At 42.5% G+C, this 12,103-nt stretch overlaps 1 protein-coding gene across 2 annotated transcripts in view; it reads left to right on the top strand.

Moving 5' to 3' along the window:
• Positions 1-12,103, top strand: part of tmem259 (transmembrane protein 259) — a 78,591-nt gene that overhangs the window by 37,954 nt on the left and 28,534 nt on the right. For both annotated transcript variants that reach the window (XM_068016470.1, XM_068016469.1), the window contains exons 5-6: positions 3,721-3,843; positions 11,069-11,169. In XM_068016470.1, coding sequence (XP_067872571.1) covers positions 3,721-3,843; positions 11,069-11,169 — 224 coding nt within the window. The remainder of the gene's footprint in view (positions 1-3,720; positions 3,844-11,068; positions 11,170-12,103) is intronic.

Here is a 12,103-nt window from a genome sequence, read left to right as displayed (position 1 = left end):
GGGTCTGTTGGGGGTGGGATGAAGGCGGCAATGGCAACCAGTGAAGGGATTTTTGGGTTGAATTTGTTTTTTGTGATAAATTGAGCAGCGCCATCTTTATTACTGGCAGCTGCCTGAGGCGTTGCAGACAGTGACGTTTCAGCAGAAGAGGCTGCATTTGTGCATGTGCTAGTATTGAGCCACCTAGCGGTTGCGTTCTCAGCAAACGCAGCCTATAAAAAATGTGTTTGGAACTGTGGAATAGCTTTTGCCTTGGTTATGAATGTTGGCTATCTGGATGTTACCAATTCTTCTCCCAAAGTTCCAGCATGCATTGATTGAAGTGTCTGCTTGCATCCAAATACCCAGCACAGAAGAATGTTATAGCACATAGCTTGTTCTGACTGGGAAAGTTAGAGGAAAGGGAATGTGCATAATTCAAAACATTAGTGGCAGTGAAAACTGGACAGAAACCAGCAAGCGACATGTTTCTCTTTCCTGCCAGTACCCCACACTTTTCTGCAGTTATTCCCCATGTTTAAATATTTTCCATAGTTTCTGTGATTCTAGGTATGCTGTTGGGGAGGCTGTTAGCTTTTATGCTTTTAAAAAAAACTTGCTATGCATGGTCCTACTGGCTTCCAAATTTCAGATACTTTAAATTTGAAATATTACTGCAGCTTTTGAAACTTAGATGCGTCAGGTTCAAAATTGCAATGAAGTCCCTGCTTCCTCTAACCACTATCATATTACACTGGCTACAGTTTAGGTTTGCTGTTCCATTGATTTCTCCACTTACCAAAGCTTCTCTACTGTGCATCTATCTGTCTATATTTAATAATGTTGTATTTGGACCCCTTTCTGGATATGTGGCATATTCAACCTGTATTGCCTTCTAGCCTTGGGAGTTGCAGGACCCATGACTTGTTATGTAGCTAGTGATCTGATTGGCATTTAGAATCGGTGACTCACCAGATTTAGTTTCATTCAGTATTGGCAGCTGCTTTCGTGTCCTAGTTAGTCCTGCTGTCACCTCAACCATAGTGACCTGAGGCCGCAGGTGTCTCTCTTGGGGGACTTTAGGCCACTGATCTTGTGATCTTTAATCTCTTGCTGTTCGCTAATGCGTGCAATAGGATTCCTTGTTGTTTTCTGGCCTGTTCACTGCTCTCCCAGACTCTCTAAGTCTCCATGCCCTCCTGGACATTATCTCTGCTCCACTGTCTGAGATCTGCCTCTGTCTTCAACTTGATTCAGTCTTGCCTGTCATGCAGTCGCTATTCCTTAGCCTCCTGCCCTCCAAGGTTCCACTTTAAGCCCTAACCAACTGAAATTAAGCCAAGATTTTTTCGTTGGTTATCAGGTAATTTGCTTAATATTTTCATTATTGCCCTAGCGCAGTCTCTCCATATCTGCTTTAAAATAAATGAGCATGTTTTGCGTTTGAAACTTGGGCCCAAAAGAACTTACTGCTCAAAGTCCGGCTAGAGGTATAAAAGTTTGAATTCTTCCCAGTGTTGCTTGTGCTTTGAATTACCTTCTGATTCTTTGACCTTGGCACCGGTCAGTGTCCTTTCTGTGGAGGTTTAGAGGAAAATTTGATTTTTGACACTGGAATGTGCAGTGAAAGATGGGAAAATAACGGAACACTATTATGGCATTTGCAGCAGACCTAAAGGCCAGGGTAAGTTTTTTTTTAAATTCCGGAGCTGTGACTTTGAAGTAGTCCACATTTATACCTGGACCTGTCATAATATTTAAAGGGGCATGACCTGGGTTGAAGAATAAGTGACTATGGGTTTCTAAAGCCAGACCATCATACTGCTTTAAGGGCAGGTATGGGATCAAAGTCTGGCAAGTAGAGACAGGTCTGAGGGAACCTAGTGTGCAGATCTATCCTCCAGCTCCAATAACTGGATTCCATTTTAGGAAATCTCACATGATCTTGGTAAAACTTCGGAAAGATTTGTTGGATTTCTGGAATTGGGAATTCTTTATATATTGGTTCTGTTTGGATTAATTAAACTTGCTTTTATTAGGATGTTGGCATTTTAATATTACAAAGAATATGGATTATTTGAAACTTTGACCATATTTGTACGGTGTTACAAATATTACATAGAATCTACAGCACAAAAACAGGCCATTTTGCTCAGCTGGTCTGTGTCTGTGTTTATGCTCCACGTGAGCCTCCTCTTGCCCTAATTCATCTAACCGTATAAGCATGTCTTTCCATTCCTTTTTACCTCATGTACTTAGCTGGCTTCGCCTCAAATGCATTAGTACTATTCGCCTCAACAAGTTAGTTAGGCCACAGCTGGAGTACTGTGGACAGTTCTGGTCGCCACAGTATAGGAAGGATGTGATTGCACTGGAGAGAGTGCAGTGGAGATTCACCAGGCTGTTGCCTGGGCTGGAGCATTTCAGCTATGAAGAGAGACTGGATAAGCTAGGGTTGTTTCTCTTAGAGCAGAGAAGGCTGAGGGGAGGCCTGATTGAGGTAGACAAAATTATGAGTGGCATAGATGGGAAGAAACTTTTTCCCTGAGCGGAGGGGTCAGTAACCAAGGGGCATAGATTTAAGCTAAGGGGCAGGAGGTTTAGAGAGGATTTGAGGAAAAAAAATTTCACCCAGTGGGTGGTTGGAATCTGGAACACACTGCCTGAAGGGGTGGTAGAGGCAGGAACCCTCAACATTTAAGAAGTATTTACATGTGCACTTGAAATGCCATAGCATACAAGGCTGTGGGCCAAGTGCTGGAAAATGGGATTAGAATAGATAGGCTTGATGGCCGGCACGGACATGGTGGGCCGAAGGGCCTGTTTCTGTGCTGTATAACTCAATGACTCTAACTATTGCATATGGTAGCAAGTTCCACATTCTAACCATTCTCTGGGTAAGGAAGGTTATCTTGAATTCCTTAGAGGATTTATTATTGACTATCATGTTTATGACCCCTATTATCCCTACAAGTGGAAACAAAACCTATGATTCTGTGTCTGCCCCATCAAACTTCTCCATAATTTTAAAGACCTCTATTAGTCACCCCCTCAGCCTCTAGATAAAATTGCCCCAGCATGTTGGTTATGACCTCTCAGTTATAGCTAAAATATATCTAAAACATGGTAATTTTATTAATCTATATTCATTTGGTGTCCATCATCTCATGATGTGTTGGTAGTTTGTGGAATTAACAACTTTGATAGAAAAATGATCATTTTTAGTTAATACTTGTTCTGGTTGCTAGAGGGAGCGCTACGCAATGCTTAGGTTTGTTCACTATTGTATAAGAGTTATGCCAGCCTGTTACAAGTGAAGTTAAAATCCATTTATAGTGCAGCTATTTACAGTGGAAACATTTAGTGGCATAGTGTTCCTGTAAACTATAAACTTGTAGGGAACAGTGATTAGCATTTCATTGTTAAATGGTTCTCCACTGATTACAAGAATACTTTTTGAATTTACTATAAATATATTATAGGATTTGAGCATTACTGAATTTTAAAAGTGCATTCACTTCTTGCTTCACTTGTATTGTGCAGGCCACTGTTCCATGTCATTCCTTGGTTGATCCAGAATTTGCACGTAAGGTGGAAAGCTCTTTTGCACACCACCAAAAAGAATATATCTTGATAGGTAGTGAAGAGTAGGACTTGAGTTCTGTCTTCCTGTTGACACAGGACTTTAAATACTATCAGAAATTACAACTGGCTAGTTACATTATACAATTTTGTTCACAGATCCAACAAAAGATCTTTGCTTTGGGGATGGGTTTAGCCGGTTTCTTTTGGATGAATTCTTGGGCTATGATGATATACTGATGTCCAGTGTGAAAGCGTTGGCTGAAAATGAAGAAAACAAAGGTGAGTGCAATTAACGCCACAGAACTGGCTGACCTAGTTTTGAATTTAGTCTTCTATTCTGCAAAACAGACATTTATTCGCATTTATTATCCAAAAGGATAGAAAACTATCAATTTTTAAAAGACATTGCCCGCAGTAATATGTAAATACAGATGTTTTACTAATACACTTTGCTTTGGTAGGTTTAATGACAGACGGAAAGTAGCAATTTATAGGAACATAAGAACCAGAGTAGGCCATTCAGCCCCTTAAGCCTACTCCGCAGTTCAATTACATCATGGCTGATCTGTACCTTAACTCCATCTACCCACCTTGCTGTAAACTCTAACTCTTGCCTAAAAAAAATCTATTAACCTCAGTTTTTAAATTTTCAATTGACCTGGCCTCAAAAGTCTTTTGGGGAGTGAGTTTCAGATTTCCACTAGCCTTTGTGTCAAGATGTGCTGTCTGACATCACCCCTGAATGGCCGAGCTGTAATTTTAAGGTTATGCTCCCTTATTCTGGACACTCCCACCAGAGGAAATCATTTCACTCTAGCTACCTGATCAAATTCTTTATGAAGTTTTGGTCCATTCGACCTGTTCCACACAATTGTGATATCTTGTGTATCACATTATATACACTTTCCACCCCACCCAAAACCAGGTGTAAAAGCCCAGGTCAAATAGGGGAGGGGTGAGCAATCTGGGAAAAATTCTTCTTTAGCCCATCAAGGTGATAAAAAAACTAGTCCAGGAGAAAAGCCTGATCCTGAAGTACTTAGTTTTTGTTTGAGGTAATGTCCGACTCAACCAGAATCAGGTCCAGCTTACACTTGAAGGAATTCAGCAAATCAGCGTCCACCGTATGAGACGACAGCCTGTTCCAGAGGTCCACTATTCTCTGGGCAAGAACCACCACCTGACATCTAACCTTGATCTGGTGTTACACAACATAAAATTCTGACCCCGGGTCCTCCCTAATCTGTTTAATTGTCAACTGGAACATAACCTATTATTCCCTTCATCATCTTAAAACACGCAACCAGATTGCGCCTAAGTCTGTGCTTCTGTAAAGTGTAGAGTCACAACTCTCTTAGCCTATCCTGATAACTATAATGCTTTACACTGGGAGTTAGTCTAATGGCCCTCCTCTGCACCCTTTCAAAAGCCTCGATATCACCCACCATGTGAGAAAACTAAACTGGCTGCAGTATTCAATGAGAGGCCTGACCAAGGTCTTGTACAAGGTCAAAATAGTATGCCTCATCTAATAATCAATTGTCCTGTTAATGCACCCCAACACTGTTTTCTCTAGCTTTTGCTTCACGGCATTGCTCATGTACTTGGAGATCGATGCACTAGAACACCCAGATCCCTTTATTTCTCTATCTTCTTTCATACACCCTTCAGGGAAAAGTATTAATGTTGAGCATTCGCCCTGCCCACATGCACAACACTGCACTTTCAAATTAAACATCATTGCCAATCATGAGCGCAATCTCCCAACGCATTAAGATCCACTTGAAGCAGTCAGGCATCCTCTACAGTCCAAACACTTGCACAGATCTTCATATTATTGGCGTTTTGGGGTTCTGGCCAATTAACCCTTTCACTAAGTTCCAAACGATTTGACTTAAACATTATTGGTGACAGTGATTAAATATTTTATTCAGTATAAGCAAGACTTGATACTTTACGGCGTTTGAGCAGTAGTTTACAAAGCACAGTCATGAGTAAAATTACCCGTTATGCCCTGGGTAGGAAGTTGCAATCACCATGAGTCTACCCCCACTGGCCCATGCCCCAGGTGCCTTCGTCCATTCGGTGTGAAATGTGTGGGATGCCTCAGACAACCTGTCCCTTCCTTTGCCTCTTCTGCTTGATGGTCCCAGATTCCTGGCTGAATTTTTCTACAATCTCAGGAAGTCCCTTCAGATACATTACACAGCAAAGACTTTGGAGACTGGTTTAACCCAGTCGTGGACTTAACACCTGACTTAACCCATCCAATTACAAAGATGCCACATACTCATCATTGCCCACCCAGGCCAAGTCAGTCTCTCATGAACCCTTGTTATTTTACACTCCTGGACTGTTATCAATGCAGCTGCAGCAATACAAAAGGACCTTTTTACACAATGGAGGGGTATTGTCCTTGATGGCCTGATGATTCCTGTGAGAGGTTCCCTCCCTTTACTGCTCATGGGAACATAACTGCCTTTGCTTGCTGTTCAGTTCTTATTTCTGCTGTTCTTTTAATTTGATTAGCCATATTACCCATTATTTCTCTTTTAATTGTCCCGCTTCTCCTACTACCCCTTCCCTAATGTTATTTTCCTCCACAAAGCATAAAGGTTTCTTAGGTTAATACAAAGGTAAACCGAAACATAGGTATATAAATATTCTTGGGGTTATAGGGTAACAGTATTCTAATAGCGCGCAACATCTACATCCAGATCATTAATAAAAATGAAGAGCAGCAATTCCAACGCCAATCCCTTTGGGACGCCAAGGGTGGCTGGTCTCCAAACACATTCAAATCCATCTATAACTGCCTTTTGCCTACATCCTGCCAGCCAGTTCCCAATCCAGCTCAATGTATAAAAAAGACTTGTATTTGTGTAGCGCTTTTCAAGACCACCAGACGTCTCAAGGTGCTTTACAGCCAATGAAGTACTTTTGAAATGTAGCCACTGTTGGAATGTAGGAAATTGCTGCCAGTGCCTGAGGCTTTAATGTTGTAGATTATCTTATCAGTAAGTACCTTATCAAAAGTTTTCTGGAAGTCTAAGTAGACAATGTCTACTGAATTTCCCTCATCCATTATCTTAACTTCTTCAAAAAATACAGTTAGATGTTTAAGACGTGACCTTTTTATGAAGCCATGTTGGGTGTCCCTAATATGTCCCCCTCTGTCCAAGCAAATATGTAATGCATCCCTAATGATTCCTTCAAGCATCTTTCCTATTACTGATGTCAAACTAATGGGCCGATCATTACCCGGGTCTGTCTTGTCACTTTTTTTTAAAGATGGGGACTACATTGGCCTCCTTCCAGCCTATGGGAGCCATCCCGGAGTGCAGTGAGCTATTACAATACAGGCTAGGGCTCACACAGCACATGTTCGATCTCCCTGAGGACCCTTGGGCGAATATCATCCAGCCCGACTGCTCCATTTTCAAGTTCTTAATTCTTTCTAAAACATTATGTTTATCTAATTTAATAATACTGGTTTTATTATTAAAATCAATAAATTCTACAAGTCGAGCATCATCTTCAAGAGTGAAGACTGATGCAGAGTTCTGATTTAATGTTTATGCAATACACAATGACTCCTTTGTAACCTGTCTTTGAACCTCCTTCAATAGTTCAACATGGTCTTTGACAGTTTTAGAACATAGAACATTACAGCGCAGTACAGGCCCTTCGGCCCTCGATGTTGCGCCGACCTGTGAAACTATCTGACCTATACTATTCCATTTTCATCCATATGTCTATCCAATGACCACTTAAATGCCCTTTAAAGTTGGCGAGTCTACTACTGTTGCAGGCAGGGCGTTCCACGCCCCTACTACTCTCTGAGTAAAGAAACTACCTCTGACATCTGTCCTATATCTATCACCCCTCAACTTAAAGCTATGTCACCTCGTGTTTGCCATCACCATCCGAGGAAAAAGACTCTCACTATCCACCCTATCTAACCCTCTGATTATCTTATGTCTCTATTAAGTCACCTCTCCTCCTCCTCCTCTCTAACGAAAACAACCTCAAGTCCCTCAGCCTTTCCTCATAAGACCTTCCCTCCATACCAGGCAACATCCTAGTAAATCTCCTCTGCACCCTTTCCAAAGCTTCCACATCCTTCCTATAATGCGGTGACCAGAACTGCACGCAATACTCCAGGTGCGGCCGCACCAGAGTTTTGTACAGCTGCAGCATGACCTCGTGGCTCCGAAACTCGATCCCCCTACTAATAAAAGCTAACACACCATATGCCTTCTTAACAGCCCTATTAACCTGGGTGGCAACTTTCAGGGATTTATGTACCTGGACACCAAGATCTCTCTGCTCATCTACACTACCAAGAATCTTCCCATTAGCCCAGTACTCTGCATTCCTGTTACTCCTTCCAAAGTGAATCACCTCACACTTTTCCGCATTAAACTCCATTTGCCATCTCTCAGCCCAGCTCTGCAGCCTATCTATGTCCCTCTGTACCCTACAACATCCTTCGGCACTATCCACAACTCCACCGACCTTCGTGTCATCCGCAAATTTACTAACCCACCCTTCTACACCCTCATCCAGGTCATTTATAAAAGTGACAAACAGCAGTGGCCCCAAAACAGATCCTTGCGGTACACCACTAGTAACTAAACTCCAGGATGAACATTTGCCATCAACCACCACCCTCTGTCTTCTTTCAGCTAGCCAATTTCTGATCCAAAGCACTAAATCACCTTCAATCCCATACCTCCGTATTTTCTGCAATAGCCTACCGTGGGGAACCTTATCAAACGCCTTACTGAAATCCATATACACCACATCCACGGCTTTACCCTCATCCACCTGTTTGGTCACCTTCTCAAAAAACTCAATAAGGTTTGTGAGGCACGACCTACCCTTCACAAAACCGTGCTGACTATCTCTAATGAACTTATTCTTTTCAAGATGATTATAAATCCTATCTCTTATATCCTTTTCCAACATTTTACCAAGAACCGAAGTAAGGCTCACAGGTCTTTAATTACCAGGGCTGTCTCTACTCCCCTTCTTGAACAAGGGGACAACATTTGCTATCCTCCAGTCTTCCGGCACTAATCCTGTCGACAATGACGACCTAAAGATCAAGGTCAAAGGCTCTGCAATCTCCTCCCTGGCTTCCCAGAGAATCCTAGGATAAATCCCATCTGGCCCAGGGGACTTATCTATTTTCACACTTTCCAAAATTGCTAACACCTCCTCCTTGTGAACCTCAATCCCATCTAGCCTAGTAGTCTGTATCTCAGTATTCTCCTCAACAACTTTTTCTTTCTCTACTGTAAATACTGACGAAAAATATTCATTTAATGCTTCCCCTATCTCCTCCGATTCCACACACAACTTCCCACTACTATCCTTGATTGGCCCTAATCTAACTCTAGTCATTCTTTTATTCCTGATATACCTATAGAAAGCCTTAGGGTTTTCCTTGATCCTATCCGCCAATGACTTTTCGTGTCCTCTCCTCGCTCTTCTAAGCTCTCCCTTTAGATCCTTCCTGGCTAGCTTGTAACTCTCAAGCGCCCTAACTGAGCCTTCACGTCTCATCCTAACGTAAGCCGCCTTCTTCCTCTTGACAAGCGCTTCAACTTCTTTAGTAAACCTCCCTCGCTCGACAACTTCCTCCCTGCCTGACAGGTACATACTTATCAAGGACACGCAGTAGCTGCTCCTTGAATAAGCTCCACATTTCGATTGTGCCCATCCCCTGCAGTTTCCTTCCCCATCCTACGCATCCTAATTCTTGCCTAATCGCATCATAATTTCCTTTTCCCCCAGCTATAATTCTTGCCCTGTGGTATATACCTCTCCCTGCCCATCGCTAAGGTAAACCTAACCGAATTGTGATCACTGTCACCAAAGTGCTCACCTCCATCTAAATCTAACACCTGGCCGGGTTCATTACCCAGTACCAAATCCAATGTGGCATCGCCCCTGGTTGGCCTGTCTACATACTGTGTCAGAAAACCCTCCTGCACACACTGGACAAAAACTGACCCATCTAAAGTACTCGAACTATAGTATTTCCAGTCAATATTTGGAAAGTTAAAGTCCCCCATAACAACTACCCTGTTACTCTCGCTCCTGTCGAGAATTATCTTCGCTATCCTTTCCTCTACATCTCTGGAACTATTCGGAGGTCCATAGAAAACTCCCAACAGGGTGACCTCTCCTCTCCTGTTTCTAACCTCGGCCCATACTACCTCAGTAGACGAGTCCTCAAACGTCCTTTCTGCCGCCGTAATAGTCTCCTTGATTAACAATGCCACACCCCCCCACTCTTTTACCATCTTCTCTGTTCTTACTGAAACATCTAAATCCCGGAACCTGCAACATCCATTCCTGTCCCTGCTCTACCCATGTCTCCGAAATGGCCACAACATCGAGATCCCAGGAACCAACCCATGCTGCAAGCTCACTCACCTTATTCCGGATGCTCCTGGCGTTGAAGTAGACACACTTTAAACCAAGTTCTTGCTTGCCAGTGCCCTCTTGCGTCCTTGTAACCTTATCCCTGACCTCACTACTCTCAACATCCTGTACACGAACTACAATTTAGGTTCCCATCCCCCTGCTGAATTAGTTTAAACCCTCCCGAAGAGCACTAGCAAATCTCCCCCCCAGGCTATTGGTACCCCTCTGGTCCAGGTGAAGACCATCCTGTTTGTAGAGGTCCTACCTACCCCAGAAAGAGCCCCAATTATCCAGGAAACCAAAACCCTCCCTCCTACACCATCCCTGCAGCCATGTGTTCAACTCCTCTCTCTCCCTATTCCTCGCTTCGCTAGCACGTGGCACGGGCAACAACCCAGAGATAACAACTCTGTTTGTTCTCGCTCTAAGCTTCCACCCTAGCTCCCTGAATTTCTGCCTTAAATCCCCATCTCTCTTCCTACCTATGTCGTTTTAACTCTTCACATAACTGAAAAAGCCTTTCCCATTACTTCCACATTTGCCAACTGTCCTGTTTTCCATTAGCCTTTTAGCTGATTTAATAGCTGATCTTAAGCACCTCAATTAGATCACTCCTTAATTTTCTATACGCAAGGGAATACAATGTCGATACAATTTGTCCTCATAATTTAACCCTTTTTGTCCCAAACAGGAGATTAAATTCAAAATATACCAGAAGCTAGACAGTTCATATTCTTTGCTCTTGATATATTCTGTATGACTCCACTAACCATTGGTACAATTTTTAGAATCCATAACTCATGGGCTTTTAGGTTTGTGTTAACAGCAATTTATCAAGAAACAAATTTAGCTTGATGTGTTGCCGGGGCCACTTGGGCATCACTAAGTGCAGCTATCCAGCTCAGGCTCCTTATGTGGACTCCATTCCAAATAGGTAACCTGACATTGGTGATGGGAAATGGTCAATTCATTGCAGGTTTTATAAGTTATTTGAATTAAAACCCTGCCATATTGCTTCTTGCAGTTTCATCTCAAATGTCGACAATGTTTTTATTTTTTAAACTAGGATTTTTGCGCAATGTAGTGTCGGGAGAACATTACCGTTTTGTGAGCATGTGGATGGCTAGAACCTCCTACCTGGCAGCCTTCGTGATCATGGTTATATTTGTAAGTATGTTAGTGAACCATACCATAACATTTCTGCAGCTGGCTTCCAGATGACATAGCCAGAAAAATCTTGAAAACTTCTTTGCTAACTCCTAGGTGTATCGCATATCCTAAGCAGCCTAATTCGCACTTTATGTAAAAAGCTGCAAAGGGTAGTGAATGGCATCTATTTATATTCCTCAAAAGACTTTCTGACTATCATCGGAGATTTCTTCCCAGTATGTAATAGTTATTGCCTGTTCTTGCCGCTCCCACAGGGAAAAATGGGGAATGGCTTTGTGCTTGCATATGAAGCAGTATGAAAGTTCAATTTCTTCTGCTGCTCTCAATATGACAGTGAAAAATTAGAAGAGACTTTCTCATCAATTTTATTAGCCCATTTACCCTTATAGGGCTGTGTCCAACAGCAAGAATGACATGAGGCAAAAGTAAACCACTTTAATGTTGCTGGCCTGTTGTGTAGCTTCCTCTGATAGCAGGAAGGTTCTAGTCAAATGTCAAAGTTGTGAGTGCAGTATAAACCAGATGGATTCAGTAGCAGGGGAGCCATATTAAATATAGAGCTGGTTTTCTCAAAATCTGTTACATAATGTAAATTGGCTGATGGATGAACACTCTTCATTTTTGTAATGACATTCAGGAGAGCGCTGGCTTCCAATTGATTCAGGATTCATTCCAGTGTATCAGTACAGTTTCCAATTCACACCTTAATTGCTGTGACATAAACTTAGATGCAGTTAGAATGAAAAATAATATGCTCAGTAATCCAAAATGACACTGCTGTGCTGAGGGCACATCCCCATCACCACCATACGGCCCACGGGCCAGAATCTGGCCAGCCAATCTGCCTGTGGCTCAGCTCTGATGACTCCCATATACGTCAGGCAGACTATGTAGGTGGGACCTGCGACTGACGGGCTGACCAGGCAGTGTT

This window comes from Heterodontus francisci, chromosome 36 (assembly GCF_036365525.1).
Source record: "Heterodontus francisci isolate sHetFra1 chromosome 36, sHetFra1.hap1, whole genome shotgun sequence".
NCBI lineage: Eukaryota > Metazoa > Chordata > Chondrichthyes > Heterodontiformes > Heterodontidae > Heterodontus > Heterodontus francisci.
The sequence above is the reverse complement of the archived record's forward strand: the minus strand, read 5'-3'. Positions and strand labels throughout refer to the sequence as shown.